The 17,971-nt window shown below is 29.1% G+C and overlaps 2 protein-coding genes across 2 annotated transcripts; both read right to left on the reverse strand.

Moving 5' to 3' along the window:
* Positions 1-10,904: 10,904 nt before the first annotated feature.
* Positions 10,905-13,113, reverse strand: LOC114383330. The gene is made up of 3 exons (XM_028342981.1): positions 12,769-13,113; positions 12,002-12,063; positions 10,905-11,662 (listed from the first exon to the last, which is right to left on the reverse strand). Exons 1-3 carry the CDS (start codon positions 12,869-12,871, stop codon positions 11,057-11,059), a joined length of 771 nt encoding a protein of 256 aa, XP_028198782.1. The 5' UTR covers positions 12,872-13,113; the 3' UTR covers positions 10,905-11,056.
* A 561-nt stretch (positions 13,114-13,674) lies between these two features.
* On the reverse strand, positions 13,675-17,464 carry LOC114384182. The gene is made up of 5 exons (XM_028343840.1): positions 17,461-17,464; positions 14,928-15,169; positions 14,231-14,273; positions 13,876-13,942; positions 13,675-13,762 (listed from the first exon to the last, which is right to left on the reverse strand). The coding sequence occupies exons 1-5, from the start codon at positions 17,462-17,464 to the stop codon at positions 13,687-13,689; spliced, it is 432 nt and encodes a 143-aa protein (XP_028199641.1). The 3' UTR covers positions 13,675-13,686.
* Between the last annotated feature and the right edge of the window lie 507 nt (positions 17,465-17,971).

Here is a 17,971-nt window from a genome sequence, read left to right on the forward strand (position 1 = left end):
TTTAGATAATGATTAATGCTCTTAAGTGCATATATAGATAAAGGGTGAGAACCAAATTAGGGTGAGAAACACCCAATTGGTGAACGTGGATGTCTTTTATAAAGAATTAACCTTAAACGAGACTTCAAATACATCCTTAATTTTTTTTCATATCCTTCTTTCACTTGTTAAACACACACATGTTCCATCAAGCTGAGACCTTAAAAAAATTAAAATAAAAATAAGTAAGCATCTCCCCGTTTTCACATTGTTATTAACTTTTGTATTTTTTTTAATTAATTGTCGAGAGATAAAATATAGCGACTCTTTAATAAAATTCATAACTTATTATTATCATGATGTTTAGAAATTGGGTTTTAGGGTAATGCCAATCTCTATTTACCTAATTGAATTAGTTCTTCCTCCTTCTTTTCACTTCTTCATTGTCTTCTTTTTAAACACAAAATTGTGTGACTGCATGCGGAATGATTAGGTCTCACCAAGTCACTATGTTAACCTAAAGGAAAAAAGTTTAGATGTCAAATTGCAATTAAGATTTACCAGAGTTTTGTTTTCAAAAGATAGTGATTCTTCGTCGAGACAAATTACTCATTATATTAGTAGCTAACAAGTTTTTCCAACATTTTCTATTAGTATTAATAAAATATGTTTTTAATCTCTATATTTTTTATAAAAATTAATATTAATTTTCATATTTTAATTTTGATCAATTTAGTTCTTAAACTTTAGAAAAATAGTAGTCATTGTCGTTCATCATAGATGATTTTTTCTGTGAGAAGAAATGAAAACAGTTATTTTTAGTTTTTGCAAAGTTGAAACACCAGCAATTGAAAATATATTTTACCCTTTTTAATATTAATATGAAGACCAAAGAGGCAAAGACATTTGTCCCAAAATCACTTTAGAATTTGACTATATATAATTACAATTAGAATAATTGAATGTTTTTTATTTGCAAAACTTAAATATTATTATGAATTAAAGATTACCCCGAGTTGATCGCTTAATTTTGTCAATTTTTTTTTAAATAACACTAAAATATGTTTTTATTCTTAATAAATATTTAATTTTTATTTTTTTTAATAAAAAAATGTGTTCAATTTTTAATAAAATAATAATTTTTTTTTAATTTTTGATATTTTATTTTAATGTTTGATAAATTAATAAATTTTATTGTTCATCCTCAATAACTTTTGTTAATTTTATATTAGTGTCTTTTAAAATAAATTAATAACAAATGAACAAAATTTCTTAGTAGTCTAAAATAAAACTTTTTAAGACTAGAAGAAAATAATAAAGATAAAAAGTAAAATTATTATTTTATTAAACACTCTTATTAATAAAAAATTTATCAAAAATTTAAAAATAAAATTTGTTAATTTATCGTGAAAAAACAAGGTTTAGCTTAAAAATTATTATAATTGTTTTTTTCATAAAATTTTAAAATATTTTCTAAAACTGTATAATATCCCTTATCAAACATGGCTTTTTTAACGTCTGGTTGAAAATCTGAATTGTGAAGAAAAGCTGTGTTACATGTTGATCTCTTGTTTGGTGAAGTGAGAAATGAAGTACTGTAGATCCGTGGTAGGTGAGTCATCTCATTTTAAATGTTGGACAATTCTAGGTACCCTAATCTGATGCTTCATGTTTTTCTCCGCCGGACTATTCAGTGACTTCAAATCCTCCATATGTATACGGCTATGGCCACCAATGTACAGCACTCCACATGCACAAGCTCTTTGTATGTACAAAAAGTAGACCCAAAATTGTTGCAGATCACTGTATAAAAGGAGATAAAAAGTATTAATTAATAAAACATTTAAGTTTGCATTTTAGTAGAACTTACATATAATTAGTAGTTAATTTGTTAATAAAAATATATTATTTGCATTAGTTAAAACTTTACTGTTTAGGATTTATTTGCATAAATAATTTAATCAAATATTTTATTGAATAAGTGTTTATATATAAATAGTAATGTAAACGTTATATAATTTTTTAATGAAAGAAAAGTTAAGATTAATTTCTTTATATAAATTTTAAACTGTTTTTATAAGTTAACTTAAACAAATTATTGTAACAATAAGGTGAGAATTTTTTTTTGTGTGTGAAAAGAAAAAAAAAAATCATTAGCAGTATTGTGAACTATAGCATAAGGCATGCTATAAAGTCCAACAAATATAAGTTGAAAATAACTTTAAAAATACCATAAGTTATTTTCATAACATACGTGATAAATCCTTAAAAAAATAAGTGATAAATTAAAATAAACCACAAATAATTTATTTCAAAATACACTCTTAAGTAATTGTTGACAACATGTTTTTTCAAAAAAAATATCTTTTTAATAAAAAATTAAAAAATTAAAATATGAATATTGCAAAATTTTAATAATATTATTTATTTATTTATCAAGCAATGTTGTTAAGATGTTTGTTAGTTATGTTTTTAAACATTTTTTACCTTTAATTGCTTAAAAATTTTAAAAGTTAATGTTAACAAATTTGTTGATATAAAACAGAAAAGGTGATTTCTGACATATATTAATTATTGACAAGAAATGTTTCATATTAATAATATCATTAAAAATAAAAAATTCTTTGATATGATATGAACCATGGAATAATAATAATATAATAGTAAATGATACGAAAAAATTCAAAATCTAAAACCTAGATAGTGACCATAGAGTGTAATAGAAAATAGTGCACTACAGTTGAGTGAATCGATTACTGGCGCAAAAGATGAGAGAGAATGAGTTAAAGGGGCAATGAGAACCCCACCTTCAATCCCACTCTTCTTTTTTATTTATTTATCTATTTCTTTACAGTACTTAAACAGTACAGGTAGGTCGGATTTTATGTGTGTGAGGTAAGGGTCTGTATCAGTTTTTTCAGGGAGAGAAAGAAAAGAGGGTGTGAGTGTGTGTATAAGAGAAGAAAGGAGGTTGATGACTTTGTTATATCACAAAGGAGGAAGAAACAAGAAAGAAAAACGCTCAACTCCTGCTTCTCAATACCCATCTCATTATCATATGTTTGCAAAAAAGTCTCCTGCAAAAGAAATTCCCTTGCTGGGAAAAGATAAAGATGAATTTTCCTTACCGTTGTTTTTATTTCTTTTGGAAAACAGTGCTTTGCCAGATTTGTATGTGTGGTTATGAGATCTTCAATCGCTTTCCCTTCTCTGACTCTAATGAAGACAGTGACACTTCCCATCCTTCTCTCTCTCTCTCCCCCTCCCTCTGCTGCTTCTTTAATAACGCACCTTCTCTTCTCTTCCACTGATTTCTGCTTCTGACCCTTCAACTCTCTTCTACTTTTCCATTTCTCTAAGTTTTTCACTCTTAATTTTTCTCTCTTTGATTTAGCTTGTTACTTTACTTATTTAAGTCGTTGGTTTTCTAATTTGTGTTTTCATCACCCTTTCTCTGTCATGTTGGTTCTCATTTTCTCATTTCTTTCAGCACAGAGGGAATCATCATGATGGGAATTTTTGAGGATGGTAAAGCTGTAAGCGGTATTGTAGTTGATTTTTTTTCTTTGCTTGTTATTTGTATTATATTATAAGTTGATCCTTTAATCTTCCTGTTTACGAATATAACATTGCACACTTATTCATAAATTAAGGAAGAAGCTCCGGTCTTGGCTTTAATGAGTCCCGTTTTAAGTTGCTCTACCTAGATGTATATACTTATCCATAACATGTGCATGTATAACCAAAGGGTTAAAAACAAGGACACAGTATTCTATTATTGTGAACGATGTTCATGAGAAATTCTTAAAATATCTCACCTATCATCTTTGTTCTTGGTTGTTTTAATTCTTAGGGTTAGGGTTCTTTGGTAGAATATTTTTTTGGAAGTCAATTAAAGTTGTAGAATTGACACTGTTTATGAAGAAATATAGTACTTTCTTTGGCATTTGAGAGTGCAGCAGACTTGTAATCCCTAATTTAGAACATATATACAAATGGAAAGGATATGGATTTTATGCAGAATATAATTCCTTCTCTAGTGAAATTATATCTGGTCTTACCTTAAAGAATAAGTGATGAAGTTTAACAAGCCAGAATTATATTTGAAATATATCTGAAATATTCTCGTTATATTATATATTGTCTTGCTTTATTGTAAAGATTGAATGTAGTGCCTATTGATCAGAAAGTATTATTTTATTATGTTGATTACTTGTTGCAATTATCGGTAAGTTCACTAAAGATTTCATAAACACTGTTAATTCTGTTTCAAAGCCTAATTGTATTTTGTAATTATCTTTGATTGTTATTGTGCCCTTGGCAAAATTGATTAGTTTCACTTATTTATTGAAGATCTAACACACTATCATTGCATGGTGTTTTGAAGTCTAAATGTGTTTTGCAATTTTGTTTGAACAGTGTCTCATTTAGATTTTGTTTTGATAGACCTTGTATATGTTGAAATATTTTAACATTCTTGCTAAGTTCTATTTTGTTTTGATTGACCTTTTTCAGTGCAATTAAATTTGTTTTTGGATTAATATTCAAGATGTATGTATTATTAAGAATAGTTGAAGAGAGCTTCCTTCAGTCCACTCATGGATGGGTAAGGGGTTAGAATTAGCTGCTGACTCATTCATTCAAACACAATAGATCTGGCATCATGATATGCTATTGTGAATGTGTGAATGATGCGGGAGGTAAATTTCTTCCTTTTCCTGTCTGTGCTTGGACTGAAGGGAGCTCCCTCTAACTGTCTATAATGTTATCTTTTCCTTTTTCTAGTAAATTATATAATCTTTTTCCTCCTTACATTCATGCTGCATTTTTTTGTAAATATACATTTTCACCTACTGGATATTTGCTCTAGCAGTGTTTTTTAGTTTCATTCTGAACCTAATGGATTGCTAAAATAATCATAAAATTACTATGTAATTTTACTATCTTAGTTATATCTTATCTAGCAAATTTTTATTGAACGATTACTTAGTTATTTAGTTTTCTTGCTTGTCTCAATTGATGAATGCATTTGATTAATTCATCATTTCAAGCACCATGCATGACTTCATTTTGTGTTGGGATTTGAGCTAGATCCCCAAAGAATTTGTGGCATGATGTTCCCTATGCATTATCTAAAGCATATAGTAGTGTACCATTGGAAAACATTAGTGATGTTTTCCTGCAGCTTGTATCTTGTGTGGATATGATATTTGTTCAAGGAGTGGTGATACTCTTCCACCCCAAATGGGGTGGACTGGGATGAAATAGAGATAAAAAGAAAAGAAAAATAGGTAGAGAGAGAAAGTAATAGATGTGATACATTGTATAATGAAAAAGAAAGAGAGATAGAAAGAAAAATGGGATGGAAGTGGGATGAAGTGAAAGTAAATAGATGATCAGTTTTTTCCTAGTTCAGCAATGATTTTGGTGGTCATATATTTACAGTTTTACAGATTCACACACACACACACACACACACACACACACACACATATATATATATATATATATATATATATATATATATATATATTGTAAATTCAATCTACATAATTTTCTGGCAGGGGTGTCTAATTCAAAAGGAAAAATATATTTGGACACCGCATATGTTATTTTAACACCTAGTGAGTGAGAGAGTAAAAAGAGGAAAATATAGGTATAATAGATGACGTGTGATAAGAAGAGAAAGATAAAAATTAATGAGAAGTGTTAATGTGGTGTTTAAAATAAGGAAGTGTTCAAATATTGCTACCCTAATTTTGCCGTCATACATCAGGTCGGGTATATCTCAAGCATGAGCCTATCATGTTTTTTCAATATGAAAAATGTTCTATTGCTGCCCAAAATTTAACAAAAACAGATGGGTTCTAAGGTTTTGTGAATTTGTTTAATTGTACCTACTATGTTATAATCATCATCTCAAATGGTAAAGTGACTTTTTTGATAAGGTAGTTAAAGAGCTACATACAAGGTGGACCTATTAGTATTTGCCAAATTGATTGTTTTTGCCTGTAATATTGTAGTCAAAAGTAAACAAGACTCCTGGCTTAGATCTTTATCTCTAATGGTAAAGAGGTACATTGGTCTAGCGGATTGCAGTAATTTTTTTACAGACCAGGGAAACCATACGGGTGCTAAAATGACTTGTTTGATAGAATGGTTACTAAAACATTGAGTGGGATGAGAGAAATGAATTTTTTATGTTTCAATTTTGCTTGATATTGTTGGGTACATGTTTCGTGACAATTTATTTTCTTTGATAAGCAATAGATGAATGAGTCTTTGTAAAAGATGACCTATCTCACAAGAATATAAAGGGGTGAAATGGAACAAGGATTATCAACAAATCATTGTATATTACGTAAGATTTTTAGTAAACATAACATAGTCATTTATCATGTATGACCAGTTATGATAATTATCTTATACTGTAAGTTATATTGACGATAATTTTTAATAAGTAATGCATATCAATTAAACTCTAGACTTTAGATTATCCTTAGATCCTACTTCATTTGTTTTTAGTAGAGGAAAATAAATCTTTAAGGATAAGAGATTTCCCGGTAATGTGCATCAATTTTAATTATAACATTTAAAAAAGAGAGTGTCGGTCACTTTATTCCCAAAAGCAAACATCGGCCACATAAAAACACAAGTGAGTCCACTACATAGGTTTTGCTTTCCCATGCTTAATTTTTTTCATTAGAGGAGCTTCAAGTCATGCTGGTGGCCTTTGAATCATATTTCTAAATACATAAACACGAGGCCACATTTTTGTGTCATTACCGGGTAGTGTAGTGTTGTTACCAGAACAGTGTCAAAAGATGAAGGAAGCAACCTAGTAAATGCATAGGTTATGAGTTTAATGTGCATGATAATATAATATAATTTTGTTATTTAATTATATATTATTGTTTGAATTATTTAAAGATAATTTTTTTAAAATTAATAAATTTTTCATATATAGAGTTATGATTGGATAATGCTGTAAATTTTTTAATGGAAGGGCATAAATGCTGTAATTTTATTAATGGAAGAGCATGATTCTTTCACAGAATATAATCTAATATTTGGAACAAATATTTTGTGACTACTACTTGTGAATAAGCTGTTTATAGACAGGTAATCTACCTTTGTGTCATGCTCTTTTTTTTCTTATTTTCTTCTTAGAGTAACGTTGTTGCAATAATAATTATTGGATAACTGATCAATCTTCTGACTCTGACCAGTTTTGCAGTGTCTGGAATTAAATAAATATTAGTCGTGCAATCTGCGCCAAAGATAGATCATACCTTTTTGTGTATCATTACTACTATTCACCATACTGGCTCTAGCTAGCACTCTACCTAGCTATAGAGGTTGGAACTTGGAGCTATAAACCTTCTAGTTTGTTTGACATTTGAGAGATCAATTTTTGTTTTTTTACTATATCTTCTTTCTAATTTCCTCTTAAAATCTCGTGCAATGTTCAATGTTCAACTGTTGCTTTTTCAATTTATTTTTCTTGAAAGTATATTAAAAAATAGGCTAGTGGGTATATTGATAATTGTTATCTAGTGTAACTAGTATAATACTCGTACCAATATAATTATGTAGCATTCACCATATATATCTAATGGTTAGACATTGCAGTACCGGTGAAGTTTTTTTTACAGATATTAATAGTAGAAGTTGATGTATATTTTTTACTAATGAGTTGGGAAAAATAGCATTTTAAGCCTGAGAGATTCATATTTGTATTTATAAAATGATAATTTTGGGGATATTTTTATAAATTAAGGAGAAGCGCTTCTCTTTCCTATATTCTTCCAAAAGGGAATGTGATATATTATACTGGTATATATAAGTCTGCATGTGTATAACTGAACTAAAACTAGGCCTAGTTACTTGAGGAGTTCGAGATGCAAGTACAATTGATCTGGATCTCTTACTTTTTACCCATTTATTTAACACTAGATATTTTGATAAATGGGCATGTGATCGAGGCCAGTATGTTAAATCATAAAGTTCTCTTAAATCTGAAGTGGATTTTCCCCCAATTCCCTTTTGTCCATATGTTAGAATCTCACGTACATTATTTTTTTTAATCATGCTTCGATGTTGATGTTATTGTAATGCAGGACCACTAGTTCTTCAGGTTTATCCAAGGACGTATAAGTCATTTTTTAATTATTTTTAATAATCCTTTGCATGTCACGTGTTAAAAAACCATTTGTGGAATTGTTTTCTAGAAAGGTTTTATTAGAGAAAAAATTTCAATTCTTTTGATGATAATTAAAAAAATGACACTTGACTTCATTTTTGTACGGCATGTGTATATATTTTAAGTGTGCATCTCACGCAAGCCCTTCATCAATGGTGGTCCAAAGTTAAGTAATATTGAATCTTCACATGATTAATGCATAGAATGGTATCATATGAATGCTGGATTCCTGGAAGAGAGAGAGAGAAAGGGTGAAACAAATTTTTCTGGTACAAATGCAAGTGGGGTGTGGTCTCAGAAAGCTTTTACAATCACTAAGATTTATCTGAGAAAGCTGAGCTTGAAAGGCCAATCAACAAGGTTGGTGGAGAGGGTTTTGCATTCCATAGGGAAAACAATGAGGGAACAAGGACAAAGAAAAGCAATAAATAAAATAGTAGCCAAAAAATAAATAAAAGCCCATTATGGAGGACATTGCATGTGCCTTGAACAGTACTAGTGTTCCTTTAGTTGCTACCAATTCTCTCATGGCTCTTGTAAGGGTTTGAACCAATGGAGAGCTTGATAACACGATGTTGAGCTGGATAACTATTAGATTCAGAAAATGAGACTACCTATGTTCTCATCTCTCTATATCTCTCTCTCTCTCCCTTTGTTTGAAGTGATTAATATGATAATATCTCTCTGTTTGTGTGCTTTTCTTTTGTCCTTTAGTTGAGGGTTCATTGGCACCATTAAGAAGCAAGCACAGGGTTTACACTGTTGTAAGTCAGAAAAATATTAGTATGAGTCAACTCAAAAAGAATTATAGAGTCACATGATGTTTTTTCTCCACTGACCATCCTCCATCCGTTTTCACTGCTGATAATCTCTATTGAGATATCTTATTTTCTCTTAACATAGCCCGAGTAGTTCTCGTTTTCCACGAAGAAATTACTTGAGGATGGTGACACCACTCTCAGTCCAAGTGCCAGTACATTAAATACAACAAGTGTGGGGTTTCACCTCTGGTGGTGTGGTCCAGGTCATCAGTGTGTGATGGCAGCTTGGCAATCAATGATGTATAGAAATGGCAAAAAGGCCAAGAGTAGTTATTCATTTGAAACGGTACTCTTTTTATAGTTTTTAAATATTGCATTTTAAACGTTCCACTTGTGTTTTTTTAACCACCTAATCAGGGATTTTGGCTCGGAATCATAAGTTTAAGTTTTAGATTTGATTATGTGATTAATCTTTCTTTCAAAAGTTAGTGATAATACTTAAAGTTTCTTATTTTTTTTAATGATGTATTAAGTAAGAATTGAATTCAGATTTTTTTCACAAATACAATATGGGTAGTTAACTAATTAAGTTATACTCACTTAGATTTAATTAGTATTTTTGAGCTGTCTTTGTCATTGATGTTATAAATTATACTTATATTTGATAAGATAAGTTAATTTTTAATTTTTTCCATTAGTTAAAAAATTTGTTTAATTATTCAATAAATATTTTTTTAGTATCTTCTTAATAGTTTCTAATGATTTTTAAAATATTACTTAAAGTATTATTTTTTAAAACATAACTTTTAGTTTTTTATATTTTTATCCTTAATATATTTATTTAATTTTTTAGTTATTACTTTTTAATAAATCATGATTTTATTTTTATTTTTTTCATTTTACATTTTTGTTAATTTCTTTAATAGTTAATTTTTCAAAAAACTTATAATTTAATAAATTAACTTTTTAGTTTCCTGATATCCGTTTCTAACATTTCATTACTAATTAATTTTTTAACTTTCAATTCATTTTTTTATTTAATTTTGTCAAATATAACCTACATATTATATAATCTCTAAAATGTTTTATTTAATCTATATAATTTGCTAATTAAAATTTTACCAAATAAATAATAGTCCCTAACTAATGTTATCATCAGTAGAAGGGAAAGTAATTGTGATGGTGATCATGATGAATGCGACATGGGTTCTGATCTTATTCGAGGTGGAAGTCACTAGGATTATACTTTCTGTCTGGTGTGCACCTTAACCTCTTAATCACACTGGCGCCTTACTCCTAACAAGTCATGGACTTTATTTATGGGAACTTGAATAATCAAAGGGAGAATTTGGGTTTGGTTTGTTTAATTATTAGTAGGGGGACAACTTGAATCTTTCACTGGTGATGTGTGCTTCCATAAAATAGGAATTATTTCTTTGCTACATTGAACATGTATTCAAAACCCTGCATTGTTTCTATGCTGCTAGTAATGTGCCTTTCACCTTCCTCTTTTCAGGTTGAATATAATATCTCATACGGTTCTTCTCCTAATTCTTTTAAACATTGCTACTGAATCATGTGTTTTCATTATATAATTAAATTTGGATAAATTTCTGTATAATCGTTATATAAGTTAATTTTAGTTTATGAAAGAAATTTGTTTAATTTTTTCTTATATTTATCAAGGAGTTTATCTTAACAAGGCCTTACCCTCTCTTTTTTTAATCACATACTTCAAACTTAAATTCAAGACTATCGATTAAATTAGAATACCTCCGTACAAATTAATTTACGCACTTGTTAACAGCCTTGGTCTTTTTTTTTTTTATGAGGAGCCTTGTCCTCTTTTAATAATATATATAACCAATGCATTATTGAATTATATATAATCACCCAAAGAGTGTCAAAGTATACCTCCATATATTGAAACCAAATAAAATGGTGACACAGTTCAGCATCAACGAAAACACAAAACATTTACTATTTTTGACTAACCAAACAGAAGAGTTCCAACTCAAACCATCTTAAGTCTAACAACAATTTAAGTAAGCAAATTTAAAGAGTTAAATTTTTTTTTGGTAAAATCCACAAGTCTAGCTGTTGTTCATCATCATTAATCTCTTAGATTATGATTCTCAACTTCATTTTGTGCCTCTTGTGGTGGTGGCTGGTTAAGATCGAGATTTCTCATCCTCCTCCCCTCCATAATAAATCTGCCTCCAGAAGGCACCAACAACTCAGCAGAGAGTAAATTTGGCTGCTGCATAGGGAATGGACCCATAGGGTTCAGCAAGCCAACACCCCTTTGCAAGTCAGAGTAACCAAAAGGGAGTACTGTATTACTATGCTGTGGTGGTTGGTTCATATTTGTACTCATTAAGCATTGTAAATCTCCACCTTGCTCATCTGGGGCAAGGTTCAAATCCAAACCAGAAGACAAAGAGTTCTTTGGATTAGACCAACAAGAGGTGTTTGCACCTTCTAAGTGCAAAGAAGATGGCCTTGAACCTGAGGCAGGAGCATCAGAACAGCCAAGTTCAGCATTGGGGCTTTGGTCTAAGACTATTGCTGGGATTGTTTGATGCACTTTCTTTCCCTTGTCATTGGTCTGATCATGTCTATCACTGGCAAGGCATGGCGTTGAATTTTCGCCATAGAAAGGTTCCCCAAAGCTTAGATTTTGATTACTGGCTCGTGTGGTTTTAGCTGCTGCAGGTTCCTGTTGTCCAAGCAAGCTCGTTAATTAAAAATTAATGATGGAAATTTTAATAACTCCATACACACATAAACACATGCACTTTTTAATTTTGTTTTATTTTTATAGAAGCTAGATCAAATGAAAGTGATGGAGGTGTAAACTAGACATCTATACAAGTCTCTTTTATGTGTTATCAAATTTTGGTTTGCACAATGAGGATGGTTAATGATGTTTCATAAAATTTGTCTCGTTCATATATCAATAAAATTGTAACAAATCTTGAAATGGGTTTACTAGGAGTTCTATATATTTTACTAGTCCCATAAAATGCACATATCACAACACATTTAGGGCACTTACTTGAGCAGTACTGTTGTTTTCTTCCACAAGAGCCGAAGAATGAGTACCATTAATGTTTTCACCTGTATCAAGGAAAAGGGTGGAAAATAAATTTAGTTGCACTTTATTATCATTCAAACAAAAAGATAAAGTCTTAAACATGATTTTAGTTTATTGTATGTTCCTGGAGGTTTTACTTTAATAAAAAAGAAACTACCAGAAACTAGCAAAACACGTGTTAATAGCAAAATGAGTGCAGCAAACATCACAAATCTTGAATAAATTAAAGTGCAGCAAACACTTTTTCATTAGATGGGGAACTTCTTTTTTCCTCTTACTAGATGAGTCCTAAAAAAATTACAAATGCGACATGATATATATAAGAATCAAAGTAAATTTTAAAAATCAAAAGACGTGACACAGCCATAATACTTTGTATAATATTAATAATCCGTAAAATTAATGTATGACACGCGCACACGATGGTTTAAAAATGAGTATAGACAAAATAAGCCACTGTAATTTATCTAATCTGTGTGATATATTCCCATATCCATTGGTATAAAAGTCTTAAAAATCAAAGTAAAAAATAAATATATAATATACTTAGGTGAGAATTCATAATATGTATAATGTTCAACATAAACATATCTGACAGGAATGTAAACACAACACAGTTACAATTTTGATGTGCCTTACTTCTCAAGGTGACACCATGAGACATTTTTTTATTGTAAGATGGAGCCTCATAACATAAAGATAGAACTACATAAAGCAGAGTTCCTTACCAGCAAATTCAGGAGAAGAACTTGCATCCGCTGCTGTAGTTGTGTGTTGTCCACTTTCTCCACTTGGGGATGCAGCAGGCCTCTTGTCGGAGGAAGGTACCATCTGAAAATGTTAAGGGTCAGAAATTATGTTGAACAAAACTTGATTATATCTTAGAAAGAAAGTGAACTAACTAAGGCTTGTCATTTCATCATGCATGCCCCTTGGTGATGTCTTGTGTTTGTGTGATTAGCATCATAGCATTTGTGCACAGTAGAAGTCACACATCAAAATGTACATCATTGAAATATATGAAAAATCAGCTAGAAGTGTTTAATTCACCAAATCAACATTAGTTATTAAATAGGTGAAACAAATTAAAAGAAATGCCCAAATAAATATCAAATGTATAAGAATGTGTAAGTGATGAACAGCAACAAGTTTGAATAATGCAAAAGGGATTCTCAAAAAAAAAAAATCTCTTCAACAGATAAATGTGACTGAAAAAATCATGATTTATATAATGCCACAAAACAAATGTTATTCATAGTAATTGAAAATTTATTTGATATTAATTAAATCTAGAATTTAATGATTATAAATAAAACAACTGTTCCAAGCTTGCATAATGATGTTGGCATGAGTCATGCATATAACTATGTTATAATCATAGTAATTATCATATATGTAATCATAAAAATTAGCATATCTGTAATTACGGGATTCAGAACCTTTTTTAGAAATTATAATTATGCTTAAATTAGGCAAGTTGTTATCATATATATATATATATATATATATATTGCCTCTCCTAGAGAAGAATAATATTTCTATGTTTTTACCCTATTTTGAGTAATAAGCCTCGAGCTTTGAAATAAATAAAAAATAATCTAACATTAGCAACGCTCAATAATCAAATAAAGAGATAATATAGATCTTCAAAAGCCAAAAGAAATTACTTCAGGATTATCTGGCTCTGCCTCAGCCTCAGCATGCAGCTCATTCTGGTCGCCCCTTCATATTTAAACAACTTATTAATCATTTGAAAAGAACCCTTAGAGGTTTAATGTTGTTAAACCATAATCTAGCCATTAAACAAACATATAATATACTAATATGATTTTCACCTTTGAGGGAGATTAGAAACATTTTGTTGGTGGTCATTCCTTTCTGGCACACCATTCCGAGATGACACTGCACGGTACAATATTTATACACAAAGCACCATATTGTTAATATATGATACATCATATTCTTAAGGTAAACTCATAAATGTGTATATTAATATAGTAGCATTGGTGCACCATATTCTTAATAAGATACCAAAGACATAAACAAATGAAAAAACTATGGTTAGTATATAATCTCTTTTCTAGTGATATTTAGTTATGTGCATTAATTAATCACTACTCAGGCAAAACCACATATAATAGCATATCACAAAAAGATATATCCATGTGTGAAATAATTAACAAGGCTTACCGTTTGTTCTAGAAGTACTGCTACGTCCACCGTTTCGTTTCCTCTGCAGGGTCAATAAAATGAAAGAGAAAGTTGATAAATAAAGTAGTAACAATGATTTCTCCTCTGCTTATGGTTGTGTCCACACACATTAATATTCTCTGGTAAAACCGCAGCATTAATTATTCAACTTGAATAATCCTAAACTTAATATTTTTTCTTTTTTGTTAGGAAAATTGGAGAGTGAATAATAATGAACTAACATTTGCTAGGAAGACAACAGTGGATATGATTGGTGCCAGAGAAGAGAAATTAAGCGAGTAAAGCAATAAGTATAAATGGAGCAACATGTAAGTTTGACATCGTCCAAGAGGTGACACATATCATTATGATTGATTGTTTTGAGAAAGAAGTTTTGTTAGTTAGTATCTTCTTCTATTATCTTTTTAATATTTAGGATATTGCATATGGATAGGAAATATTTAATAGAATTAAAATATTATTATATTTAGACTATAATATTTTCATCTTTAATATTTGTACCATTAACAATAAATATTAAATAAAGGTATATTTGACAAACAGAAAATATTAATTATTTTGAGGGGAAAAAAACAGAAAACTAAAAGATAAAAAAAATGAGAAAAAAGTAGTACTAATTTTAATCTTAAGAGAATGACAAGAATGAGAAACATGAAACCTTAGTTGATGACATTACTTTCTTAGGAGTTTTGTGATTATTAGTTGTCTTTCTTCTCCTTGATGGCACATATGGCTCGTCATTCTTATCGTGATCAGATTCGGACTCAAATTCAAGTAGGAATCTCATGTCCTCGTCTAAATCAATGCTTTCTTTTACTTTTCCTTTGTTTCTGTTTTCTCGACGGTTGAAGGACTCCTTCTCCCTTCTTTTCTCATTCTTAGCCGTTATTCTGCTGCTCCTCCTCCTCTCTGAATTCTCTGGTTCATTTTCAAACACAGTTGTTTTATTAATTCAGATTATATATATAAAAATTAAAGCATGCCTTAACACTTATGTAAACCATTCTCTTATCATACAATCTACATCTCTAGCATTACAATTTAACAACAAAAAAATGTTTTTTATAGCTTTATGTATATGTTGAATTTACTGCATTGAAAAATATGCATAAAAGGCCAAATAAATATACTTGGGTTGCAGTAATCAATTTAAACCTAATTTCACTACCTTACATACACACTCGTATGGTTAATAAAAAAGAAAAATATAAAAGGAACAATGGGTAATTACACCAAACTCAAACATTAAGATATATATTACTTTCTTTAAAAAAATCCAACAAGAATAGTTATTTCTTTTATTACCACAAAGAAAAGGATATATATATATATATATATATATATATATATATATATATATATATATATATATATATGAATCAAGTTACTCTAATAATAATTTTAGAAAAATTATTCTTCATATTATTATTAATCTTCTTAAAATTTAATAATTAAAATTAATTATTCATTAACATCATTAGATTTTAATAAAATTCATATATATATATATATATATGAGAAATCACTTCTAAAATTTATAAAAAAATATCATCACATGACAACCTTATTAAGTAATAATCAATGTCATAAAAAAATGTTCTAAAAAGATTTTATAGCATATTCTAAAAAGTTGATACAATATAATTAATTTTCTTCCCTTCCTTGTATCTCCCAATGAGGTGTCTTGAGTTCCATCCTACAAGTGGACCTCTAGATAAGATATACAACCAAAACAAAAAAGTTTGTGCATAAATTTTAAAAATAAAATAATTTGTTGTACAATAAATAACAGACGAGTCCGACCAAAATTTTAATAACAAAAAATTTATTGAGACATTATAAAATGAAATAAGTTTTACATCTGCAAGGTACATATTTCATGATGCTAAGATATATTCTTAAGATTTTTAATTTTGACCATTAAATAAAATTTAAAAATTAATATTTTTTTTTCACATTAAAGACTCTCTCACTATATACACTTCTAGAGTATTGGTTATATATATATATATATATATATATATATATATATATATATATATATATATATATATATATAAAAGTATTAATTACAGAGAGAGAAATCACTTTTCAACAAAAAAAAAAATACAAATACTAATTTCATCCTATCTTATTAAATTATCCTTATTTAATAAAAATATTTTTTATGTAACAAAAAAACCTTTAAATATTTAAATTTAAAAACAAAAATAATGTGTTGTACAAAGGTGGTGGTGTTTGAATCACATTTTTACTCTATGCACCACTCAAACATTTTTTTTTATCAAAATATTCTTGATAGAAACTAATTTTCATGGTGTATTTTGTCCATGAAAACTAATTTTTACTAGGCATCTAATACCCTTACCCCAACCCCTCATAAGATACACAATGTAAACCTAATTTTGTTGGGTAAGTGGGGGTGTGTTAATTTTTTTTACTCTTCTCCTTTTAATTAAAATTCTAAAATAAAGAGGGAGATTTGTTTGAAAGACCCATAAGCTTAGGATTCATACTAAGAAATTTATACCTCTTCCTATGCTGGATTGGTGATGACAATCTCATACTCCTCGTCAACCTTCACATCAACGAGGCTTATGGGTTTAATGGAAGGAATGGTGACCTTGTTGTTAAGGACCCCTTTTCCAATATTACCACAAAGTTCTTCCGACACTTGTTCATCTTAAAAGAAGAACAAGTGAGAGGAAGCATGCACGAGTTAATGTTTTTCAAAATTGAAGCCACTCCAAATTTACAATGAAAATTAGTTTTTATTATGTATTTTGTCTAGATACACAAGGAAAACTAGATTTTGTTATGTAGTCATACACAAAAAACTAGATTCCACGAAGGTTATTTTTGTAAATAAAATAAAAACAATGGGCGATGTGAAAAACAAGATAAAAGCAAGATAAAAAAAATGGTGAAAATAGTAGCGCATGCTACACAATAGATCACATATGAATCCAACCAAAATTTTAATGAGAAAAAAGTTGTCAAATTCCATAAAATGAAATAATTTTGAGAGTAGATCTAGTGTTGTAAAACAATCAAATCTTGTAGATAAGAAGATTGAAAAAACAAACTAAGAGCATTTGCATCATTTATAAATAATATTCGAGTAAATTGAGCAATTACAAGTTGTCATATCACTTACAAAAAGATAAAGATGTGTATATAAAAAATAATGAAGAAGAAGACATACTTACCCATACCAACGAAGCTAGATCAAATCCTAAAGTGGTGTCTGCGCAACAAAATTCTAAAATGATCCTTTTTATCGATGAATGAAATAAAAAACAACAAAGAAGCAAAACAACTCTCTGACGAAAGAGATCCTAGAGCGTCAACAAGACAACTAGAAGAAAGCTTAGGCGAACAAGACTCTCAAATTTGACAACGAGATGAGACAACGCTCCCTACTTTTATACTAAAATCCGCCGGTCACTACCCAATCAATAACTCACATTTACCTTATTTAAACTTAAAATCTTCTATGATGAAATTAATTACGATGATGCTTAACATTTAAAACATGATGTCATTTTTTAATCCGTAACATGATGTCATATATGATTATCAACGCATTCAACATAACATGAAATGTAAATTTTGACCAATATTTTAACAAAAAAAATATATTATTTTTCTCAACATTTCAAAAAATTCTAAAATGAGTCAAACATGAAATTTACTCATTAGATAAAAGGATTTAATTCC

The sequence above is a fragment of the Glycine soja genome, chromosome 14 (genome assembly GCF_004193775.1).
Source record: "Glycine soja cultivar W05 chromosome 14, ASM419377v2, whole genome shotgun sequence".
NCBI lineage: Eukaryota > Viridiplantae > Streptophyta > Magnoliopsida > Fabales > Fabaceae > Glycine > Glycine soja.